The sequence below is a fragment of the Syngnathus floridae genome, chromosome 2, assembly GCF_059516105.1.
Source record: "Syngnathus floridae isolate MCC-2025c chromosome 2, RoL_Sflo_1.0, whole genome shotgun sequence".
Lineage (NCBI taxonomy): Eukaryota > Metazoa > Chordata > Actinopteri > Syngnathiformes > Syngnathidae > Syngnathus > Syngnathus floridae.
In genome coordinates this window covers 5,893,978-5,919,590 of record NC_142414.1, presented here as the reverse complement: position 1 = coordinate 5,919,590, position 25,613 = coordinate 5,893,978, and the positions used below count along the sequence as shown (strand labels likewise).

General features: G+C 43.0%; 1 protein-coding gene across 2 annotated transcripts; it reads right to left on the bottom strand.

Moving 5' to 3' along the window:
- Positions 1-581: 581 nt before the first annotated feature.
- LOC148401364 (semaphorin-5B-like) lies at positions 582-24,799 on the bottom strand. Of its 2 annotated transcripts, XM_088368380.1 has the most exons (22): positions 24,641-24,799; positions 17,598-17,786; positions 10,182-10,281; positions 10,064-10,109; positions 9,907-9,969; positions 9,742-9,840; positions 9,434-9,647; positions 9,068-9,353; positions 8,619-8,754; positions 8,332-8,539; positions 8,052-8,259; positions 7,821-7,938; positions 7,574-7,758; positions 6,089-6,232; positions 5,801-5,948; positions 5,492-5,717; positions 5,180-5,401; positions 4,753-4,923; positions 2,834-2,977; positions 2,332-2,367; positions 2,040-2,251; positions 721-1,950 (listed from the first exon to the last, which is right to left on the bottom strand). In XM_088368380.1, exons 2-22 carry the CDS (start codon positions 17,740-17,742, stop codon positions 1,789-1,791), a joined length of 3,273 nt encoding a protein of 1,090 aa, XP_088224506.1. In that variant the 5' UTR covers positions 17,743-17,786; positions 24,641-24,799; the 3' UTR covers positions 721-1,788. The 2 variants fall into 2 exon arrangements, with proteins under 2 accessions (XP_088224505.1, XP_088224506.1); XM_088368379.1 differs by having other exon boundaries at positions 582-1,950; positions 9,742-9,969.
- Between the last annotated feature and the right edge of the window lie 814 nt (positions 24,800-25,613).

The window sequence follows — 25,613 nt, the reverse complement described above, 5'->3', positions numbered from 1 at the left end:
TCTAATATAGAATATAAAGCTGATTGAGCTTTCATGGTTTGGAAGGACTCTGGTCACAATTGTGTAAGCATTCGCTGCATACCAAGAAAAGGAGCTGGAGAAGAAGATTGTGTTAATAATGCTATCTGCGATGAGAGGACCACTGTGTTGTTCTACATCTGTATAGGAATCCAGATGCAGGCTTCTGGGTGGTGGCAGCATTTTACCTTACTTTATCATCTGACGCCATTTTTGGTACGTATGATGTTGTTTGTCCTTCAGATTCGAAGATGACCATTGACTTCTAGATCGATGAGCAGAGATTGTGGGTCCGGAGGTGACTGATGAGACCAATTTTCAAATCCATCCATCCATCCATCCATCCATCCATCCATCCATCCATCCATCCATCCATCCATCCATCCATCCATCCATCCATCCATCCATCCATCCATTTTCAACACCGCTTATCCCGATCAGTGTCATGGGGTTGCTGAGCCTATCCCAGCCAAAGGCAGAATACACTCTGAACTGGTCGCCAGACAGTCGCAGGGCACACTGCCAATCACACACACCAGCATGCACACTACCACTGAGTGGGAATCGATCCCTCGCTTCCCGCACACAAGTCAGGCCTGTGCACCCCTAGACCATCAGCGACTTAGCTTCAGATTTAATTCACGAATTCATGACATCACAGTATTGTGATATGAAATGTGAATACCATAATATTTAACTCATCCACCCGTTTACTACAAAATGCATCCTGTTGACGGGGAATCGAGACGATTGCAGTTGGTTTAAGATGAGGGGCAGGGTACACCCAGGGCTGATTACCTGTCAGTCACATCAATGACGCACCGACAGAGAATCTAATTTACATGTTTATGAATGTTTATGAACAGGGACATATAAAAATATCAGCATATTGAACATCAGCAGTTCAGTGTTCAAAAGACATTGATGCCTTTCAATACAAAACTATGAACTCTACATTTGAACATTTCAGTATGCAGTTTTTCTCCATGAAAGTCTTCTGGCAGGTAAAGTCAAATTGGTGAAAAACCAAACGCAAATAGTGTCTGTGAACAAATCATTCTTTTGAAGTCGTTAAAGCGGAAGTCAACCCCCAAATTTTGCTCTGTGCAGCCCAACTGGTTGAAACCCCGTGTTGTGATTTATGTTTTGTTTGTGGAATATGAATCAAGCAGGCAAAACCAAACTGCTTTTATTTTTATTATTTTTCTGAATACTCTGTTTTGACTAGTGGGGGCACATACAACATATTATTGAAAAGAACATTTTGGGGTTGACTTCTTCTTTAATAAGGAAGAAAACTCTACACCCTCATCATCCCAAGAAAGGTCAGTTGGTGTCTTCTGTTGTTTTGTGCTAAATGACTTGAGTAGGTCTTACTTACTGTCTTTGCTCTGCAGGTGCGTCACAATACGTCATTTTACTGTTTTCATTCATATTTTTCTTCTCCAAGTAGCAGCTGTCCAAGATGGTCCAAACTACAGCATCCCATCTTGTTAGCTATGTAGCACACCTACCGGTATGTCTATTTTTTAAGGAAATAAAATAGTAATAATAGTATATGTGCTTTCTTAGTGGCTCCTTCACGGTTTTGTTTATGTCTTTATTTTTTTTATTTTTTTTATTTTTGATCGCTCACTTACCAAACAATATTCCATTGTTTGGTTGAGATGTTGGTAATGTGTGCTACAAGACAATAAAAATTCATTTGGGTAGTTTAGCGCCCATGAACACCAGGGCGATTTTGGTGATTTAGTTTGAGCTGATGAGCTGTTAGCTGTGGACGTAGGCCCTGCATGGTGTGTCCGGTGGAAAGTCATACTTGGTCAAGTTGGGCGGGTAGTACGTGGTGGTGAACATGTTGCTGGAAGGGACGGGGGAAGGGAAGTGGCGGTTGGTGTCGTCGTTTACGTGAAGATTGTTCTTGTGTAGCGTCTGCAAAGTTGGGTTTAGCTCGAGTTAGCAAAATATCAACGCACAGGTGTACGATTGTGGAAAAACCACAAGTGTTGATTGGAACCTACCACGACCTCCATCGGAATGTACTTCTCATTCTTTGGCGTGGTGTTATCGTGCTTGTTGTAGGTGAGATGGTTGTGCGTGCTGGGGTGGATGACGACTGACTCTACCGAGGGTCGGTTCAAATGATGACAGTAAGCGACGGCCAATGCTGACAAGAGGGCAGCTGCACAAAAACTGGCCATTCCCACAGCGACCAGTTGGAACAATGTGAAAGCTGGCAAAAACAAAGTGGGCAGTGAGCTCGTGAGAATAATAATCTATAGGACGTGGAAGACAATCCTTATTTTTACTTACTTCCACAGTTGTGGTCCTCCTGTTCAGGCAAAATCACTGAAATGGTACAAAAATTAAATGGGGTTGGACACACTTTTTCGAACACTTTATGACAGATAAATTTTAAAATACACCCATCCATTTATTTTCCATGAAGATTGCCCTAATTATGGCCATGAGTATATTTGGCCATATCCAAGCAGACTTTGGGTGAGAAGAGGGTTGCATCCTGAACTGGTTGCCAGCCAATTGCAGCAAATGTTAAAATTGCCTATAAACTGCCTCAGTTTGACACTGGGCTGGATTATTTCTGGTGTCACTTTTTTGTTTAGGAGATTTTTGTGGACCATCATCGTGCAATGGATTAGGTTGGACCTGCTACAGTATGGAAAACAAAAACACAAGATAAGATCAGTGACTCTTTAGAATTCTGTCTTTCTTTGTTGTTGTTGTTTTTACCATTGACAGCATCTAGAGTCTAGATTCTAGACATCTGACAGTCAAATCATTGCGTGATGTTTACCTGCCACCTCGTGTGTCTGGCATGGTCTGGCCTGACTTATGTTACCCTGGCACAAATTAGCTTCCTGGTTTTCACCACAGGAGTGAGAGCGATACTGCAGGCCCTCCTCATCGCAGTCCCCCCAGTCTGACCACAGACCCCAGCCTGATGACCAGTGGAGGAAAAAAACAATTCACAATCTATCAATTCATCATTTTTTTAATAAAACAGATCCAGTGACCTTGTTCAGTGTCAATACAGTTTTGAGACTTACCGTATTTGCCGGTGTATTGGTCGACCTTTTTCGATCCAAAACCGACCGAAAAAAATCGACCTCGACTTATACACCGAGTCATAAAATTTAACTTCGTATTCATCGCTTCAAATGTGATGGTAACCAAGGCCGTTTCTCATGCATCTCATTGTGCGTTGCACTTAGAAAATTTGAACCGGGCGGCGTGCGCGAGTGCGCGGCCCGCTGGAAGTCGAATGAGGCGCCGCGACCACCTCCGCGGTGCTTATAAACAGCCGATCCGCTCGGCGGGGGCTATTTTCGGCCACTTGGCTCGTGCGCACGGCCTCCCGGATGTGCCGGGCGGGTGCGCGAGCTCGCCGGCCGCTGGAAGTCGAATGAGGCGCCGCGACCACCTCCGCGGTGCTTATAAACAGCCGATCCGCTCGGCGGGGGCTATTTTCGGCCACTTGGCTCGTGCGCACGGCCTCCCGGATGTGCCGGGCGGGTGCGCGAGCTCGCCGGCCGCTGGAAGTCGAATGAGGCGCCGCGACCACCTCCGCGGTGCTTATAAACAGCCGATCCGCTCCTCGGGGGCTATTTTCGGCCACTTGGCTCGTGCGCACGGCCTCCCGGATGTGCCGGGCGGGTGCGCGAGCTCGCCGGCCGCTGGAAGTCGAATGAGGCGCCGCGACCACCTCCGCGGTGCTTATAAACAGCCGATCCGCTCGGCGGGGGCTATTTTCGGCCACTTGGCTCGTGCGCACGGCCTCCCGGATGTGCCGGGCGGGTGCGTGAGCTCGCCGGCCGCTGGAAGTCCAATGAGGCGCCGCGATCTCCTCCGCGGTGCTTATAAAGTGCCGATCCGCTCGGCGTGGAGCTATTTCCGGCCTCCCGTTGGTGCCGGGCGGCGTGCGCGAGCTCGCCGGCCGCGATCTCCTCCGCGGTGCTTATAAACAGCCGCATGCGCACGGCCTCCCGGAATTTGAACACATTTCGTCAATAAATTTCGCATATTGAATTTTGAAGTTTAATATAATGCAACAATTGAGCTCGACTTATACAAAGGATATATCATAAAATCGTAAATTTCCGTCGAATTTTAGGGGGTCGACTTATACACCGAGTCGACCTGTACACCGGCAAATACGGTAAGTGCATCTGAATTGACATCCTGGACTAAATGAGGGCTACATTTTGGCAGCATGCCGCAAATACGAAAATCAAGTAACCCCCAGAACCTGCTTTCGACATGGACGAGATTTCCCAGCAGTCTACATACTATATAAAAATGTCCATCTGTCCATCCGTCCCATCCGTCCGTCCGTCCGTCCATCCATCCATCCATCCATCCATCCATCCATCCATCCATCCATCCATCCATCCATCCATCCATCCATCCATCCTTTACACTGCATATCCTATTCAGGGTTGGGGAATCTGAAGTCTATCTCAGTTAATGTGCAATGGACGCCTGGTCATCATCAGTCAAAGGACACATAGAAGAGACAACCATCATCTCGAACCCACATCACTCTGTGAATGACATTAAGTCACGTGAGTTACAACATATTTGACATATTTATGGGTAACCCTTTAAATCAAAACACTAAATTGAACATAATGTACTCAATTTGCATGGCATTATTTGTCAGTATAAATGACCAGTACAATCACACAGAATTGGCTTGCTCAATGATGTAGGTACCTTCACACGTGTGTGTATTGCAAAGTGCCTCTTCAGTGTGTAGACCAATACAGATCCCACCTCCATTGGCAGGAGGTGGATTGTCACATGACCTCATCCGCCGGAAATGGCCACCCCCACAACTCACAGTACATTGGGTCCATGTAGACCAACATGACCAGGCTCCGCTCACTGGAACAAAAGCAGTCAGGTTTGGTGGAATTTTTTTTTTTTACCTTACAATCAAGAAGGCTTCCCGTTTTATTTACAGCTATTCTGAAAACTTGAACATGTCTTTATGTGTGCTGTTTGTATGTTCTATTTGTGCTTTTGTGGGTTTTGTGCAGGTGTTTCATTTCCTGTCTACAATATATTTATATTTTTTTAGATATTCCTTGACCAAGGTGCATACACACAATATGGCACAATGTATATTGTAACAAAGTACCTGGGCACGGTTGCATGTTGCATTCTTGATAATCCACTGGGGATCCGATACATGCACTTGGACCGATTTTGCCCTCTGCTGTTGAGCAACCACGTCTCCGAGTTCGAAAGCCTCTGGAACATTGCTGGGAACAGGTAGACCATGTTTCCCAAGAACTCCAGTACGTATCTTTGGGTTGTGACAAAGTCCGGCCACCTGACTTTACCAAGTCATCAACCAGAGCTGGAAGTAAGATACAGAAAACAATTTCTAAAGTCAGGCCTTGTACATCTCAATCCACCAAATAAATGCCTTCTGGTCTCAGGTCCTCACAGTCGGTCTGGCAGGTTCCAGAACCGTCATTTGGACAAAACCTGGTCTCTATTTTCTTCTTTCCTAATTGAAGTTGCTGGACATCCCTTAGCAATGCCCGGCACGTGTATCTATATCTCTGTTCTTGGCGTGATCCATCTTGGCTGATGTTGACTGGCATCCAGGAAGTCCACGGGGTGTTGCGACGCACCTCAGGGCAGGCCTCCAGGTTACAGGTCTTATACTCCTAAACAGCAAAATCGATAGCTTCACTGTTACGGTTCATTACAACGGAGAATCAATTGATTCAGTGCGCAAACAACACAGTACCATGGCACACCCAGGACAGGTGTTTCCATTCCCACAAGTTCTGGTCCTGGAGTGTACCCCTCCTCCACATTCAGCACTGCATTGAGCCCAGGGCCCCCACGTAGTCCAAAGCACTGGTAATGGGCATGTATTTTTTTCATTGCACAGCCTGAAACATACAAGTATTGCTAAATATGTATGTTTAATGCTCACCATGTGCATTGTGCCAATTATTTCTTTTTTTTTTCTCCTTTTGATGTTCCCACATATATTTTCCTCCAAGTCCCCATTCCTCTCATTCCTTCTCACCTCTCCTCTCGACCTTGGCCAACACAGATTCGACCTCCGTAACGAGGTGAGGGGTTGTTGCAGGACCGCTGCCTCACTTCAAAACCAACACCACAACTACTGCTACAATGGCCCCATGAAGACCAGGGAGTCCAGCCACCATTCCTGAACAGGAGATAGAAAATCAACATAATTTCAACATACATGAGCAAGTCTGGGATTATTAGGAGAGATGGTCTCTTCCACTTGTTCCATTTGTTAGCATGCCTTGCACATGACTAAAAGTCTTGGACAAATAATTTAAAAGAAAATTCTAGAGACTTTACAGTGCTGAATCTAAGATTAAAAATAATGAGGATCTCGAATATCATCACTCTGGGTGAAATTTTAGCCTTTTTCTTTTTTGATAATTCTCAATACTCATATCAATAAATACTCATTTGAGTAAAACCACTAACGCTAAGAAAGAGAAACACAAATAAGCTAGCTCTATGGTACAACTCACGTGTTTTAAAGGCATTTGTTGTTTCATTATTTCTTCAAAATTATTGGGTAAACTAGAAAATACCAACTTTTTTCATTTTCCTGATCAAAAACTACATAAACTGGTCCAGTTAATGAAAAATAAACTATCCTTGCTTTACTGTCCCTTTAAAATAATAAACAAGTGCCATTGAAACTAGAAAATGGCTGGGAATTTATTCCAGTTTCATCCAGTTTAGTGTAACCTGTGACTCTTCCCATTCGCCCTACTCTGGGCTCAATCCCACACTGCCATCGAATCAGCTAATAAAAGCCTAGACTGCATTTTCCAAATCAATTATACACTTAGTGAAAATGTTCCCACATTTGCATTTTAGCAAAAAAATAAAAGTGAAAACAATTTGAAATTTTGGCATTTTAGCAAGAAACAAGGACTCAATGCACATAATTTGCTTTCAGCTTGTCAGCAAGCTGTGAAGCTTGATAATGACTGATTTCTTGAAGCAGGTCCGCCTTACAGTTTGAAGGTGCAGTGTTTGATTCCGGCAGCAGCCTTCCTGTGTGGAGTTTGCATGTTCTCCCCATGCCTGCGTGGGTTTCCTCCAGGTACTCAGGTTTCCTCCCACATTCCAAAATCATGCATGTTAGGCCGGTTGATGACTCCAAATTGTTCGTAGGTGTGATTGTGAGTGTGAATGGTTGTCTGTCTATGTATGCCCTGCGATTAGCGGACGACCAAGTCAGGGTGTACCCCGCCGACTGACCGAAGACTGCTGGGATAGGTCCCAGCATGCCCGCGACCCTCGTGAGGATGTGTGGTTCGGAGAAACAAATGAACAATGACAAGTTACGTTGCTTTAATAATGTTGTACTTGGATTACATTACTTACAATTTTTTTTTTAACTAGTAACTTTATCGGAATACATTGTAACTCTGATTACAGAATATTGACCTCACATGAAGCCCGCTGTTTTTCACACAGAGTACCTCTGAGATTAGTTGCCTCAGCATGTTGAGTTTACCTGGAGCAGTTGGCCACCTGAATGTTTGGACCTTTACAGTCGACCCCACCGCATCGGGGCACAGGTCCATCACACGAGCGAGAGCGGCAAATGCAACTGCTGATGTAACCCTCGCCGTCATTGTGGTTACAGGGTTGCCATGGTGCCCACGGGCCAAAGCCACCATCTTGCTTCAGATTCCTCACCTTGAGAAATAACAAATATGTGTGTCTATGTGAGAGAGACAGCGTGAGATTATATGATTTACTGGGCACTGGGTGATGTTCTGGGCCCACTGGTTGATGTCGATGCTCTCTTCAAAGGTTGTACAACGCTCCTGTTTGCGATCCCAGCCACAATATGGGTCCCGGGCTTCTAGGCAGTGTCTAAATAGAACAAGTGCTATTGTTACAATATTTCAATATATTTTATAATATTTTGATCAATATTCAAAATTCCATTCGATACATGAAGGATTATATAATAAACATTTTCACACCGCTGTGTTGGATGGCCGTAGCATCGTTGTAATGGGATTTTCACCAGTCTGTCATCAAGCCCCACAAACAAAGATTTGTCACCGTGTAGTATCTGGAGGCTCTTGATTGAGCCGGTTTGCCCTTCAGGAAGGATCTTGAGCTCCTCCAGGTAGCAGCCATGAAGAGTTGCATTTGTTGTGGCGAGAGTCTTCAAGATGCTGCCATATTCTGATTGGCCAAGAGTTAACATTCAATGCTTTTGTAGGATTCAAATTCAAGTCAGTGTCGTGCTTCATTTACCGGTGCCGATGTACATGACGTGGTAAAGGGCATCGCGGCCCTGCACAATGTCCACTACTAGCTTCGAGAAGCGTACGTTGTCCTGGGTGAGCAGAGGGTTGACTGTCACCGGCTGTACCACATCATGCATTAGAAAGAGCCTTTGAGCATCTTGGAGGTTGCGTTCAGTCAGGTTCCCACCAATGCCTCCTTCATCCAGCGTGCCACACTGACAATACAGGAAACCCTTTTAGGATGCCCATCAGAAAAGCCTGTGTGTTTGATTACACAAACACACATGGGGTTACCTGGAAATTGGGTATGGGATTTAGCGCAGAGAGCCAGGCAGTCCGGGGGTTCTCCTGGTAGCGGAAAGGTCCATTGAAAGCTCGTGTGATGGCAGTCAGGTTGTAGGCACAAACAGCAGTTGCCGACATGCTGTTTCTGTAAGAGTAATTAGACTATGGGCAATTACAACATTCTGCAAAGGCATTTGCAGAGCAACGGGTAGGACTAGTACAAATGTGAGTGTAATGCTGACTTTGGTTCGCATGTCTTGATTAACCACAGGTTATTCTTAAATGTCAGTGCTGTCATTACACTGTGAAATCGCCTCCTGACATAACATTATACAAAGGAGAAAATACTCTGGACTGTGCTTGGACACAAAGATAATATAGGTCTGAATGGTCTTTGGACAAAATAGCCAATGTTTATGGAGAGATGTTTGATCGCAGCGCTATTCAGGATAACTCACACATTAGTTGTAAAAATGCCATAGATCAAGTCCTGCTCTGGTAAGTAGAAGGTGCTCTGTAGTTCGTTGTAATGAAAGGGGATTTCTCCTGAGCGTGAGCAGTTTAATCGAGCCTTCATAAAGGTAGTCCAGGTGTCCTCCAAAAGGAAACGACCGCCCATGTCGTTTTTACACACTCGGGCCACGCGAGAGAACACCATCTTTCCACAGTCGTTTTCAACAGCAGTTTCCCTCAGGAAGAAGTAGGCAAATCGGCCAATGTCATAAGCAGACACAAACTGAGGCTCTAAAGGGGGTGAAGTGATTAAAAAGAGAAAGGATGAGATGAAGAGAAGGCTGATAGACAGTATGGGTGTCTTTGTTTACCATTAAGCCATTTAGAGTTATACTGGGCCGTGCGCAGTGGTTGCATGTTTCCCAGGCTCCTGTAGATGACTGGGTCGCGTCCAGAAAAGTCAATCACCGTGGCCGCGTACAGCTCGCCCATCTCCGAAATCATGGCGGTGGAGTTGTGGCGGGGGTCATACGGACATCGGGCAACACCGTTCACTGTGTCCAACACCTGACTGATGTTGTCAATCTGACAGCAAATGGGAAGCCATCACACAGGTTAATGAAGGTTGCTGGAGGATAATGAAATGGAGTGGTTGGTCAAACATCAAGCTAGCACCAACCTGCCTTGTCGTGCAGGCAGGAGTGAAAGCATTGGTCCCACATGTTACAAGCGTCCTCCCGCTGAGCAATAAAACTCGTACGTAGTTTTGACACTCCTCCTGCATACAAGCATGACATGAGCAAACGTCATCGATTACATTTTGAACAGGCACTTCAAGAACTACCTCGGACTTCCCCTTGCTTTTGCATGAGTGCATTGTGTCTTCATCGGGTGTCCATTCTGTTGCCTTGGGCAAAAAAAAAAAAAAAAAAAAGAAAAACACTGGTTTGGAAACATTTAAAGTTTGACAACACAAACTCTACAACTGGGAAAGTACAAACCTGTATAAGTGAGGCATTGTCCAAACTCAGGCTGAAGAGAAAGTTTCTGTGAAAGACAATATTCAAGATCAGTATTTCTCATTTGTTTGTTTTCTGCTTGGCGTGTAATTACTTGCACCTCGCTCCCACAATAATCTGCTTTCTGCTCAGGTCCACAGCCAACTGAGAGAAGTCCTTCACTCCTGGGTGTGAGAACTCCGACACCCATGACTTTAGACCTGTAATCATATGAAAAGGCCATGTTGCTATGTCCACATATACAGTATAATTAAAAGTAGCAGAACACCTGGAACAAATAATGAACTGGAACTGATAATGAAAGAAAATAGACTTGGTTCCCCTTTGTGGCATAATTCTGGAGTATTGTCTGTTGAGGTCAGTGGTACCTAAGGTTAGACAAGAGAGTGTGGCTCACTATAACTATTCCACAAACCCCAATTCCAATGAAGTTGAGCGGTAGTGTAAACCATAAAAACACAATACAATGATTTGTAAATCCTAATCAAATCCTAAACTTGCAAACATGGGTTACTTAATGTTCAAACTGATGGAGCGAAGAAAGAAAGAAAGAAAGAAAGAAAGAAAGAAAGAAAGAAAGAAAGAAAGAAAGAAAGAAAGAAAGAAAGAAAGAAAGAAAGAAAGAAAGAAAGAAAGAAAAGACCCCTAGGGATGCTGCGGCTCTAATGGAAGACCAGCCTTTATCCAATGACTGTCCAGTTTACAGCAGTGAAAAAACATAGTAGACTTCAGGCTGTGTCAAAGCGCTGTGACTTGTCATAAGTAGCTGCCACACCGCCACAAAGCTATTGGCACGGGGAACCAATAAACTCTCAAGCCGCAGCAATGTTTACTTTCACTCTGGAGTTTGTCATCTCTTTTGTAGATTGTAGTAGTACTCATTATTAGTAACTTATTTGGCTGTCATTTGGGTTTTCATAACCTCAATGCATATGCACCTTAGAATTTGTCAATGAAGGCATTCCATTCATCCATTTTCCGTACCGCTTTGTCCCCACAGGGGTCGCGGGCGTGCTGGAGCCTATCCCAGCTGTCATCGGGCAGTAGGCGGGGGACACCCCGAACTGGTCGCCAGCCAATCGCAGGGCACACAGAGACGAACAACCATCCGCATTCGCACTCACACCTAGGGACAATTTGGAGTGCTCAATCAGCCTACCAAGCATGTTTTTGGGATGTGGGAGGAAACTGGAGTGCCCGGGGAAAACACACACGGACCCGGGGAGAACATGCAAACTCCACACAGGGAGGGCTGGAGGTGGAATTGAACCCGCACCCTCCTAACTGTGAGGCGGACGTGCTAACCAGTGTGCACCGAGCCAAGGCATTCCATAGTATTTTATTTGTCTTTCTTTATTGCAGTTGTTGCTTTTAAGTGTTTCAAAAGAAGCCGTGCAAGTACACACAAATGCATGTATGTAATTTGCATGTAACTTTAAACACTGCAAAATGAAGCTTCAAATTTGCTTCATGAACCAGTATTGTATTTTTTTTACGCCTCCAAATGTGACTGTTCAACATTGAACTAAAAGCACACTGAATTTCCATTTCCTAAACCCCTTAATTTTAACCAAAAGTGCCATATTGAAGAGTCTAAAAATAAATTAACTGGTTCATCAAACATAATTTTCTCATCACTATTAAACACCAAAGACTCATTAAATCAGATATGTTGCTTTAATCACTTCAGCAAAACTCAGATAACTGTAGCAATTAGAAAGGTAAACATGTAATTCTAGGAGACAGCAAGTATATTATAAAACGTTTGATGTTGGGTCTTAAGACTATGCATTAGACCAGTGGACCCCAAACCCCCGGCTGTGGACCAGTACTGGTCTGTGGATCATTTGGTACCGGGCTGCACAAGAAAGAATGAATAACTTACATTATTTCACACCTCGGTGTCGTGCGCATCACATAACATTACTAATGTTATGTTGTTGGCACGATGTTATGAGGATGCTGCAAGTAAAGTTGCATAGAATACTCAGTGGATTCACGTTTATTATTATAGTATTATACTATGGTGTTCCCATACAGGATTCCCCCATGGAACTAAGGGTTAAAGGATGAGTCGGGATGAGAGTTTCGGAAAAAAATTCCTCAGTTCCCAAATGCTTACTGGGTGTTGTTAAAAGGAAAGATGAACACATCCTCCATCCCACCTTTTTTTGAGTAGCAGACAAAGTCAAACGTGTGATTGAGTAAGTCAAGTCAAGTCAAGTCAAGTTTATTTGTATAGCCCTAAATCACAAACAGTCTCAAAGGGCTTCACATAGCCAAAAATTGACAATTATTCTCAAAGCATCCCCTGATCATAAGCTCCCAAAAGGGCAAGGAAAAACTCAAAAAACCCCTGCCAGGGGAAAATGAGAAACCTTGAGAAGGGACCACAGATGGAAGGATCCCCCTTTCAGGATCACCAGGTTATAATGGATGCAGAGAGTGCACAAGTAATACATAATATGAAAATCAATGAAAAAATGGATGTCGGAGGTGCCCTCGGTTGTCCTGGCCGTGTCTTCAAGGGGGTTGAGCTGCAGTTCCTTCATCTTGAATTGGTCCCCGAGAATCCAGCTAGCCGCGATCAGCTTTTGAGCCACCTAACCCCCTCCCCAGCCGGGGAGGGGGTGGGCAGAGAGAACAAAACAAACTCCGGCCAAATCGGCCATCACAAGTTAGTTAAAGGCCATCTCATAGAAATGTGTCTTTAAACGTGTCTTAAATGTTTCTACTGAGGTAGTAGTTCTAATATCCATTGGTAGGGCATTCCAAAGCTCTGGAGCCCGAATAGAGAATGCTCTAGACCAGGGGTCACCAACACGTTGCACGCGGGCACCAGGTCGCCCGTGAGGACCGCACGAGTCGCCCGCAGGACTGTTCTAAAATTAGCTCAAATAGCGGCACTTGTCAGTGAGCTGCATCTATTTATTTTACAGTCAAACCTCGGTTTTCGAACGTCTTGGTTCTCGAACAAATTGGAATTCTAACACAAAATTCGAGATTTTTTGCTTCGGTTGTCGAACAAAATTCGGAGGTCGAACCTTGCGAGATGAGCCGGGAGGACCCGAGAAAACCCGACCGCGCGGCCCGGATGCCGACTGACTCCGTTGTTATTGTATTTTCGTTACTTTGAGGATTGCATTACCCCCTGATCATGCCTCCAAAGAAAGCAAGTGGGAGCAGTAAAGCCATCCTAAAACACAAAGACGCTCTTGAAGCAATGCGACAGTGAGCGCCCGGCGCCCTGCGGTTGCGCGATTGGACCAAATTAAGCTCCCTGCGCACTGAGGTCCACTTAAATTTTAAAAAGTACATCAGGACTTTAAAAATATTTTTAAAATTCTAGCGACGGCTCTGTCGCAATAATGCGACCAGCGCGGTGCAGTTGTGCGGTCGGCGACGCGCTACTGTTGCGCGGTCGGCGGTGCGCTGCAGTTGCGCGATCGGACAAAATTAAGCTCCCTGCGCACTTAGGTCGACTTAAATTTTGAAAACTACATCAGGACTTTAAAAATATTTTCTAAATTTCAGCGACCGCCACAATAATGCGACCAGCGCGGTGCAGTTGCGCGGTGGGCGACACGTTACGGTTGCGCGTTCGGCGGTGCGCTGCAGTTGCGCGATCGGACAAATATGCGCAAATGAAAAAATGCTTAAAAAAGGCGGGGTTTTTTTTTTCTTGAAACGGATTAAAATTTTTTCCATTATTTGTAATGGGAAAAATAGATTCGGAATTCGACCGATTCGCTTCTCGAACCGCCTTCTGGAACGGATTGTGGTCAAAAACCAAGGTTTGACTGTAGTTTTGCTATTCTTGTTAAAATCACACTTACATGTGAACTGGAAATGACAATAATAACACAGTGAAAGCCAAATTGAGCAAATTGGCTATTTCAGACGTCTGTGTTAAACTGGTAGCCCTTTGCCTTAATCAGTACCCAGGAAGTAGCTCTCGGTTTAAGAAAGGTTGGTGACCCCTGCTCTAGACCCTGCAGACATTTTCTTGGCCCTCGGTATAACTAAAAGACTAGCGTTTTGCGAACGAAGGTTACGAGACGGAACATAAGGAACGACTAGGTCGACGAGATATGAAGGCGCTAAGCCATGCAGTGATTTATAGGTTAGTAGAAGAACCTTGAAGTCACATTTTAAATGGACCGGGAGCCAATGTAATTTGGCTAATATTGGGGTAATGTGATCAAATTTTCTTGACCGTGAGAGCATCCTCGCAGCGGCATTTTGCACTAACTGTAGACTTTTGATACTGGACTTAGGAAGACCAGAGAATAATACATTACAGTAGTCCAGGCGCGACGTAACGAACACATGTATAATGGTTTCCGCATCCCCGGTCGAGAGGATAGGACGAATCTTAGCAATATTACGAAGGTGAAAAAACGCAATCCTGGTTATATTCTTAATGTGTTTTTGAAAGGAGAGCGTTTGGTCAAATATTACCCCGAGATTAGTTACCGTATCACTCTGAGTGATAGTCCGGTTATCTATAGTTATAGTGGTTTCCTTAAATAAGTGTTGATAACGAGTAGGACCAATTATCAACATCTCAGTTTTATCTGGGTTAAGACGAAGGAAGTTGAGAGACATCCATTGCTTGATCTCCGCAAGGCACGCCTCGAGATTACAACAGTCCCGTGGATCTGTCATCGATAACGGCATATATAATTGGGTGTCATCCGCGTAGCATTGAAAGCTAATATTATATTTACGTATTATGTCCCCAAGCGGAATCATATAAATATTAAATAAAATCGGTCCGAGTACCGATCCCTGTGGAACACCACACGTAACATTATAAAGCTCAGAGGACGTATTACCATGGACCACTCGGTGCGTCCTGCCTGATAGATAGGAATTGAACCAGCTGAGTGCTGACCCTGAGATACCAACACAACTTTTAAGACGCCCTAATAAAATATCAAAGTTTACAGTGTCAAAGGCAGCACTAAGATCGAGTAGTAACAATACAGACGACGTATTTGAATCCATAGCTATGAGGAGATCATTAGTCACTTTAGCAAGTGCTGTCTCTGTAGAATGATTAGCTCTAAAACCAGACTGAAAGGAGTCATATCGATTATTAGCGACCATGTAATCAATAAGCTGCTGCGCTACTACTTTTTCGAGAAGTTTTGCTATGAATGGGAGGTTTGAAACTGGCCTATAATTACTGAGACAGTCCGGGTCAAGATTTGCTCGCTTAAGTAGTGGTTTAATAATAGCGGTTTTAAAGGCTATTGGCACTATCCCAGAGGAAACAGACAGATTGATTATATTTAAGACGGATGGTCCTAAAATTGGAAATAATTCTTTAAGTAGTTTGGCTGGAAGCGGGTCGAGTAAACATGTTGTTTGTTTAGCCGTACTAACCAATTTTGTAAGCATTTCAAGGGACACGCTATCAAAATTTGAGAGGGTTATTGCATGATCCCCAGCGCTAGTAACCAGCGGAGCGATTGTCATGGTATTCTTGATCTCGTCCCTAATGGACTCAATCTTTTGAGCAAAAAATTTCATAAACTCGTCAGCTGAGTGGAAGGAGCTATCGGGGGTCGGCTGGCGCAGAGTTAGCTTTGCCACTGTATCAAATAGGTATTTAGGATTGTTTTTATTAAGATTAATGACTTGCGAAAAATAACGAGTTTTTGCTAAAATTAGCGCATCTTTATATTTCAGGAGGCTGTCCTTCCATGCCTGATGGAAAACCTCAAGTTTGGTTAAACGCCATCTGCGCTCATGCTTTCTACATAATTGTTTAAACGTACGTGTTTCATCTGTGAACCACGGAGTTGGCCATCTACGGCGAGTTTTCAGACGTAGCGGTGCCACAGAGTCGATGGCTTTTAATAATGTCGCATTGAATTCATTTGTAAGATTATCGATAGAGCCGCTGTATGCGGGAAACATGGCGGTTGCCGGCGACAGTAACTCAGACAGCGCAGTTGCAGTCATGGAGTTAAGATTACGGCTGCTATAATTCCGATTGCTCTCTTGTCTTTGACAAGGAACTAAAATTTCAAATTTTATTAAGAAATGATCAGACAGAACAGTAGTGTATGGCAGTACTGCTATATTTGAGGTTGCTAGTCCCCGGGATAATACCAGATCTAAGGTATTTCCATTCTTATGCGTTGCTGCTTGTACAGCTTGCGTAAAACCACACGTATCGATTAAAGTTTGAAATGCCGAAGTCAGTGGTTCTGACGGTGAATTCATGTGGATGTTGAAATCACCCATGATCACTATATTATCTGCATTTGTCACTAGATCAGCCACAAATTCTGAAAATTCATCCAGGAAGCCAGAGTAAGCCCCGGGTGGGCGGTAAATAACAACAAGATAGAATGACGGTAACGCAGTGGATCGCACAATGAGAACTTCAAATGTTTTAAATACGTGAATTGAGCGAGGCCTAAATCTAAGCTCAGAATTTGAGATGAGGGCGACACCCCCACCCTTTTTTCGAGGACGTGCCACATGCGAGCTCACAAAATTTGGAGGCGAGGCCTCGTTAAGTGGCAGCAATTCATTAGGTTTTAACCAGGTCTCGCAAAGACCAAAAACGTTTAGATTATGTTCCGTGATAAGGTCATTAACGAGAACTGCTTTCGTATGAAGTGATCTAATATTCATAAAACCGAATTTAAGTGTAATCGGTTGATCAGGGTGCGTATCTATCGAAAGATTTTTAAACGGGATGCGAGTAAAATTGTGTTCTCTAGGCCCAATATCACCTCTCAAAAGTTTATTAGGGCGGTGGGATGAAACGACCGTGGGAATTTGATGATGAATATTTGTTTCACATGTGAAGTTATCTAAAACAGGCACCGTTTCATCAGCAAGACCGGTCGGGACGGAGTGATTGGATTTGTCTACTACCCCAGTAGAAAGTGTGTTTATGTGTATTGCAGCACTATTTAAACTGTCGCGCTCTAGTCTACACGAGGAGCTATGTGTATGCTGAAAGTCTAGCCTAGCGCTAGTTAACTTTAACTTATCAGACTCCAAACCCATCCTCACAGGTGGTCTAATCACCTGTGCCCTGGCCTGCTCTAGAGTGACCTGTCATGAGAGGCTCAAACAGTAATCTATTACTAATCTAAACAGTAAATATTTATACACACACGCACCACATGCACGTGCACGCATGCGCACGCATACACCATGCACGCATGTGCGCACACACACACACACACACACATACACACACACACACACACACGTACCAACAACAGAAAAATGTGGATGATAACAATTGACATCTGAGGCAAATATGATTGTGTCCCATTAAAACAAAATTTTGAAATCTTGGATTTTAATCTTGATTGATCACACATTTGATGATAACTTCTTGCTTCCGGTCTGTTAAGAACTTTCATTGAAAGAGATACTCTTGAATCTTGAATCTTGAATCTTGAATACCACTGACAGGCTTTATGTCAAACTGTCATTCAAAACTGGGCAAAAATTATACTTATTCTCAAGATGTCCTCACCTTGGTTGGACACGACCGGATGTTCCTTTCGATCACAGTCTTCAGGTTTGGTAGGGGGCGGCTGCGACAGACACACAAGTACACACATGGCCAGCACAACGCCGCAGGGAGACAGGGCCCATGCCCCCCAATTTAATGGAACCATAGTTCTAGTTGCATCCAATCTTCTATTGGGTGCCGCGGAACCACCTGTAGAAGCCAAAGAGATGCCTGTCAATCTTAACAACAATGTGGTATCAGTCATATTGAACGTACATATCCATCACACCGGAATTTTCACAAACTGCCGACACATCAGACCAAATTAGTTTCATCATGGACTGTCTTCTTGTTGTCCAGTCTTTCATTGTCAGCACGACTTGGTCAAAGCTATTTCAACACCAATAACTTATAGCTCTGGCTATAAAATGTGTGTGTGTGTGTGTGGGGGGGCGGCACTTGCGGTGCCCTTTCAGAGACCAGCCTGGGCTCAGTGCCAGATGTCGGTTTAACTTTGAAGGCTCTTTGTGTCAGATTTTCTAGTGTGTTGAATACCGTCAAACAAAAGGATGTGATAATGAAAATTAAGATAATGAAAAAAGAAAAATATGAGCCTACAGGCTTTGTCAATTCAAATGATAGTGACTGAATCTGAGTCTCATCAGACGGCCTGCTGACATGTTTGTGTTTATTTACGGCCGTTAACTTGTTTTGATGCCTGCCCTGACCTGTTTTGCTACAAAGCCACTTGGGAGACTCTTCTTCTGTGTAGACCTGGACTGGCCAATATGAACCTAATTTTATAGTTTGACATTTATGCCAGTAGCTAAAGATACAATATCAATATTACCATTGGTTTGTTCATTCTGGTGTGTAGTGCTATACAGAAAATGCCGTATGACGTCCTTAAGTATTCCCGTAATTTAGATAGCAATTCTCACCATCACGTTTGTTCTTCCTTTCAGAAAGAATATAAGTGTTTACAGATCATTGGCTGACAATGCAGCCAGGTGGCAAGCTTATGAGTTTTCCAAGAAGCCGTTGTGTCCCAAACCCACGATTGGTTCCCACCAAAACTAATGTGGGGGTAGATGAAAAATGCAATAAGCTTGAAAATACTAAAACGCTAGTCTCAATATTTTGACGACTCATAGATTTCACAATCTCACTGTCCTCTTTTTATTTCAGACATTAAAAATAAAGCGAGTTTTGATCCGATATTTTCAGATTATTATTACTATAATTTTATCCCACTCCAAATACATTTTAGTGGGAATTGGTTTGGAGACGTAGCTTCTTCTTTGAAAACTCTGCTGGTCTTCTGTCTGATTTTCACCCAACGTTACATACTGATAGAGAGTTATGTAGTTTTGCCGGTGGAAGTCATCTGATGTTAGTATTTGTTGTTTTTTGTCGTGTGTGCTTCTTTTTGTGCTATTTATGGGGATACTCAACCAAGGCAGATGGCATTTTTACAGCAAAATATACCAGCAAACAGGTACCAGATGAACATAATTAAAAATAATTTGTTTGTTTTTTATGTTTGTTTTAAGGCTGTAAACTTCCTCACCACACACTATACACATTAATGTTTTCTCACATTTCTCTCTGTTTGAACTCTTTGAAGTTCACATCTACACAGATTTAGTTTATATTGATTGCTTTGACCTATTTGAAGAAACTGGGAACCTCTCAGTCTTTGTCATCACCATGACTTGCTTTTGCAGTTGTGAATCACTGGATTAGAGAATTACAGAATTTGAGAGCCCTGATTTTTAACGCTATACCTCACCTTTAGGATGAACGACAAATCCCAATTTCAGTTAAGTTGTGATGTTGGATCCAACAGCATACAACCTTTATTCAATACTACAATTTAATGTTCAAGTGGATAAACTATAGTGTGTGTGTGTGTGTGTGTGTGTGTGTGTGTGTGTGTGTGTGTGTGTGTGTGTGTATGTGTGCGTGTGTGTGTGCGTGCGTGCGTGTATGTGTGTGTGCGCGCGCGCGTGTGTGCGTGCGTGTGTGTGTGTGTGTGTGTGTGTGTGTGTGTGTGTGTGTGTGTGTGTGTGTGTGTGTGTGTGTGTGTGTGTGTACGTGTGTGTGTGACATATGTATATGAGGCTAAAATATACATACTGTAAATATGTTTTTAGAACTCTTTTATTATTCTAACAACTTTTTTATAACAAGATACAAGTGTACATACTGTAAATATGTTTTTAGAACTCTTATTATTATAAAATAAATAGGGTACGATACTGTAAATATGTTTTAAGAACTCTTATTATTATAAGAACTTTTTTTATAAAAAAGTAAAAGTGTACGTACTGCAATTGTGTGGATATTCCCTGCCTTCTGCTGGCGTGTGGGCAACTTTTGTGCCATAATTCCTCAATTTAGAAAGTTTATTTTGAATTTGAGAATTTTTTGGGGGGGGGGAAATCCGCAATCTACTGAAGCCGCAATAATAGAACAACGATGTAGCGAAGGATTACTGTACATATCACCCCGCCCCCAACTGTTGGCCTCCTGGGTGAGAGGCCTGCTACTGAGGTCCGCCAGACTGTCTCCCCGCTCCCCACTAACACCCATTCACTCAAAACACACGGAAAAAAAATAAAAATCACGGGGTCCATGAACTGGTGCAAATGCGGTTCAATGGTGCACTCCGGTGGTCTGTGGGTGTTGCGTTTGTATTTTTTAATACACCGGTCTCATATTAAAGACGTTTTCTGTTTGGCATGTCTTTTCAGAAGACAAAATACATACTACATCAACAGTTAAAAAAAAAAAAAATTACACTTTTTACCATGGCCATTTCCATATCCCAATTTTTACTTTACTCTGAGGAAAACAAATGTGAAATTGAAATAAATCATACATTGACCAACGTTCCAAAACAGGTGGTGTCCGACATTCGTGTCCACTGTATCAAATATTTCAAAACTGTTTAATGGAAAGAAATGAGTCAATCATTCAATAACTGAGTTTGTCGGATCATTTGCTGGTTTTTGCTGTGACCGGTGTTAGAAAAACAATTTAAAGCCTTAACAACTTGAAGAGTGAAGAGATTAGCAGCACAGTGTGTCCAATTCATGTGACTTACATGTTTCTTAGTGGACAGGAGGAAACATGTGACTACCAGACAAACATACCGAAATGGAGTTAAAAAGCCGACCATTGAGAGATTCTAGTCCATGAGCTTATTCCTTAACTAACTACTCAAGTCTTACAGCTTTATTATTTCTTTTTTTCTCTCTGCGTGGGCGCATACCTTGTCACTGTGTGCTACACTTCAGTAATAACAAAGGTGCCTTCACCTTGCCTGGAGAGTACTGAGTTTGTAGAGCTGTCAGAGATACACTGTACAGAAGGCTCCAACACTAAACATGTTCGATGGGCAATTTAAATTGTGGATACATCCATCCATTATCCTCACAAGGTTCGTGGGCGAACTGGAGCCTATCTCAGCGGTTTCTGGGTAGTAGGCAGGGGACAACCTGAATGGGTTGCCAGACAATCGCAGGGTACACATAGACAACCATTTGCACACACAATCAAAATTTGGAGTGGTCAATCAACCGTGCATTTTGCATTACATTTTTGAAATGTGGGAGGACACCGGTGTACCCAGGGAAAACCCACACGGGAACAAGAAGAACATCCAAAATAGAGCCATTATCCGACCCACCACCTCTACACGATGAGGCGGTCGTGCTAACATGTGCGCCACTGTGCCGCACAAAAATTACTCTCAATCGCTCTTAATTTCCAAAATGTCTCAAAGAGCTTCACATACTGACAGTTAACAATTATTGAGGACATCACCTGATCTTAACCCCCAGGAGGTCAAGGTGGAAAAAATTAAAAACAAACAAAAAACATAAAAAAAAAAAAAAAAATGTTTTACACAGTTTAGGGAAAAAACTTCCAAGAATTGTATTCCAAAATCCACAGCAAATGATAAATGGACTGCACTTATATAGCAATTTATCTACACCACATGGTGCGTCACATTAACCCATTCACTCACACATTCATACACCAATGTACCGTATTTTTCGGACTATAAGTCGTTCCGGAGTATAAGTCGCACCAGCCATAAAATGCACAATAAAGTGAAAAAAAAAACATATATAAGTCGCACCGGAGTATGAGTCGCACTTTTGGGGCAAATTTATTTGTCAAAATCCAACACCAAGACCAGACATGAACCAGCAACAACAGGCAAAACGATACGGTACGCTGACGTGACATATACACAAACGAGGAGCTGAGAACGGGCCTGATGTAACATTCAGAGTTATTCAAATAACTATTACATAAATAACACGTTTATCAAACCATCGGTGTCACTCCAATTCATGAAGCAAAGTTACAAGTTACAACACAGCTATAAGCTACGCTACAAAGCTACGCTACAAGCTACGCTGCAAGCTACGCTACAAGCTACGCCGAAAGCTGCAAGCTACAAGCCACAAAGTTACAGGACAGAAAACATCATGCCTGGAGATAGACACAAAGGTCGATCTTGGAAACGAGGAACCTCCTCACGACCAGCATTGACAATTCTATCTGTGAACATCGAAGGGTTGTCCTCTGCAAAACGAACAATCTTAGCTGCCCTGCACAGCACCGGACTTAGCAGAGTTTATTGAGGAGGGACAGAAATGTGTTCAGCTGTAGCTGAACCACATCTAGCAAGCCTTGTAACTAATTGCCTTGTAGCCACGATAAGAAGAAGAACTCCAATTCATTAAATCCATCAATTGCCCTTTATGTAAACAATGCCGCATATGTGCCACGCAGCTGACGTCGGACTCGTTGTGAGTTGCATTTCTAATTATTCCACAGACCCATATAACGATATACGTATAAAGTATATATCGAATAACTATCATATAACAACAATATTATCAAACCATCTGTGTCACTCCAAATCATTAAATCCATCGATCAAATTCCTCGTCCTTTATGTCAACAACGCTGCGCGTGCGCCACATAGATCTAGTATATAATTATATTGTACCGTTAACAAAGTACCAGGAAAGACGTGGGTTTGGTAAACGGCTCTTTATTTAACAAAACAAGAGTTCAACAAGCCAACAACTACTGAACTGTAATGATAAAAACATATACAAGTTGCTACACGAAATAAAATATATCAAATAACTATAACATAAATAAGTTTTTCAAGACTTGTGTCACTCCAAATCATTAAATCCTTCAAACGTGGGGCCCTTTGTCATCTTCGTCATCCCGTGATCGAATCTTTTGTCCTTTATGTAAACAACCGCGCGCGCCGCGCCGCTGACGTCACTTGCAGTTCAAATTACAGTAATCCCTTGCTACATCGCGGTTCGTTTATCGCGGTTTCACTACATTGTGGATTTTTGAATTTTGAAAATTTGTGAAAAAATTCACATATAAGTCGCTCCTGAGTATAAGTCGCCCCCCCACCCAAACTATGAAAAAAAACGCGACTCATAGTCTGAAAATTACGGTACTAAAGGAAACATGTTTACAATTGCCCTCCCTTTTTTTTAAATTGAATTATTATTTAGATATCGTAATTTTAAGTAAACAACAGGCCACTCTTAGTGTGGATCGTGGCCCCTCAGTTGCCAATTCTTTTTTTATGACAACCCTTTTAAACACAAACAACAGTGTCATTTGAGAATTTTGATGTTGCAGTGTTGCTCAGGTTTTGTCTCCACACAAACTCCAGCTATTGAGTCTTGAATTCACCAAGTTTTCCCTTATGTTTGAATTAATTGAGTTGACAAAAGAAGAATCTAGGAGAAAGTCTATGGGTCACCGTGCTTAAATAGTCTGACAGAGCCTCCATCTTGCTGTGACGTGTCTATTTTATTTTCCACCAGGGTGTGTAAAAGTTCACAAAAACAGGAAGAATTATTTGTGATTGGGCTACTTGCACTAGGCTCCTTGCAAACTGACATGCTGAGACGCTGAATGCACCCATGAAGAGAGCTTCATTAAAATCCAGTCAAGTCCTCTTTACTGGCGTTATTTATAACAGTGATATCGATCACAAGTCGTAATGTCCCCATTCAAAAGGGGTTTAATTTGTTCCGCATGACATCCCAAATAAAAGAGTTGCCTTGGGTCTGACTTTGTATATATATGAGCCTTGTCTAACTAAACCAGAGCACTTGGACTCCATCCAAACATAATCAAGAGGCACAGCGAATCCCTTTCTCTGCACCCACCCACCTGCCTCCTGGGATCCTGGGATTCCAAAATCTCTTCTCTTTATTTTAACAAAAAACATAAATAAAAATCCAATTGCGACATTGGCAGGGTCCATATGTTTAAAAAAAAATTCTCACCTATATAGGTTGGAGAACAGTGGAGTCAAGTCATGCAGACAAGGGGCATTTAGGGACCTCAGAAGGCATCCAAAGTCTCCCCATTAAAATGTTGGAGCAGGGTGAGCATTTCCGAAGCAGTTCTCAGCTCCTTCCTACGGAGGTGAATGGCCTCTCTGTGCAACCGGCCAACTATCTGCCAATGGGCGCACTCTTTTACAAGTGAATGGACTTAGTTTTGCTACACTTAAAAGGAAACACTAACGGGCCGTGGCCACACCACAATGCGCAATCGGAAAATTGCCAAACCTAAGGATAGCACTTTGGCAATGGTGAGAGGAGATTGGGAGCAAGAATCCTAAAGAGGCACAGCTGCCCTGGACGTCACATCTCTCACTCGTTCCACCAGCCCCACTTCTGTAGCGCTTTCTTAGTGACAGGGCACAGATGTAGGGTCAAGGTTCCTGGCATCCTCCAAGTAATTCAATGGCCATATCAATTCAAAAGGATACCTGTAGGTCGCCTGAAATTTGGCATTGATAACGAACACATAACATATCAGAACATTAGCAAATGCCTTTTTGACATACGTACAGTCATTCAAACCAAATATGCACTAAGTGAGGTGCAAAATGAGCCTGCGCAGAGCAGGTGGACAAACTGGTGCAAGCGGCATATACTATGCTATAAAATACATTACAAATAAGAAAAGAATATACTCATAAAACCTACTTGATCACCATCACCGAAGTAACGCTGCAGGCAAAGGGTTGGCACAGGTCCCGTGTCGCATGTTGAGCAAAGATGAGAAACAAGAGGGAGAGAAGTTGTCACGCACTGGCACGCTGACCGGCCTGTATGCAAGGAGGAGGGAGGAGTAGTGTGGATTGTGACAGGGGGGCTGCGAGTGGTGAAGCCGTCCCGTTTCAGCACACTAGACTGTTACTGCAGGGGGTGGAGTGCTGAGGTTATTTTTCTAGTCTACAATTGGTTTGACGGGTTCAAACTTTTTTGCTACTACTCCAATGACTAATTCCATTTTGAGACCAACTAATCCAAACTCTGAGCATGTCTCCAACTAGAAATTATTTAAGGGAATATGCATTGTGTTCAACCAGACGTAAACTGTTCTTGAAATATCTTGTTTACGCCAATACATAAGGATCAGAGGCCCCAGTTAAGCAAACAGCTTTACTGCAAAATCCAGGTTAAGGAGCTTGAGGAACTAAAAACTAAACCTACCCACAATTTAGCAAAATACACATTATATCGTGCTACATGGTTTTCTTGCGAGGTTGGAATTCTGATTCTTATGAAACAGTGTGACCTTTGCTGCAGTCAATTGGTTAAATGTTTTGTCCAAGTCATCAAGCACAAATAAATGTCGCGTTCCACAGGACAGTACTTCCATCGCTGTTCAGTAAGGCTGATGTTAATGCTCAAATTTTCACAACTGCTCACACACCCAGTTTCTTCGCATGACATGACCAATGTATTAATACTATAGAAATGGCATAAGACACATTGATTCTGATGTTATTCTTGATCCACTTATGGAAATGTGTATTCGTGTAGCTAAGGGCTTATTTGTGAGGAGGGGGAGTAAAAGTTTCCTGATTTTTTGTGGTTGGCTTTTTTTTTTTTCCAATAGACATTCCCGAGAGATTTCTTCAAATTTGTCAAAAGCAGTCGGTTAAACGAAATG

Coding starts and splice junctions, on each gene's coding strand:
- LOC148401364 (XM_088368379.1), bottom strand. CDS start 17,742: ATGGTTCCATTAAATTGGGGGGCATGGGCCCTGTCTCCCTGCGGCGTT. Junction 9,648..9,741: donor CTGCCTGCACGACAAGGCAG/GTTGGTGCTAGC, acceptor ATTTGCTGTCAG/ATTGACAACATCAGTCAGGT. Junction 7,759..7,820: donor AGAACATCACCCAGTGCCCA/GTAAATCATATA, acceptor TTATTTCTCAAG/GTGAGGAATCTGAAGCAAGA.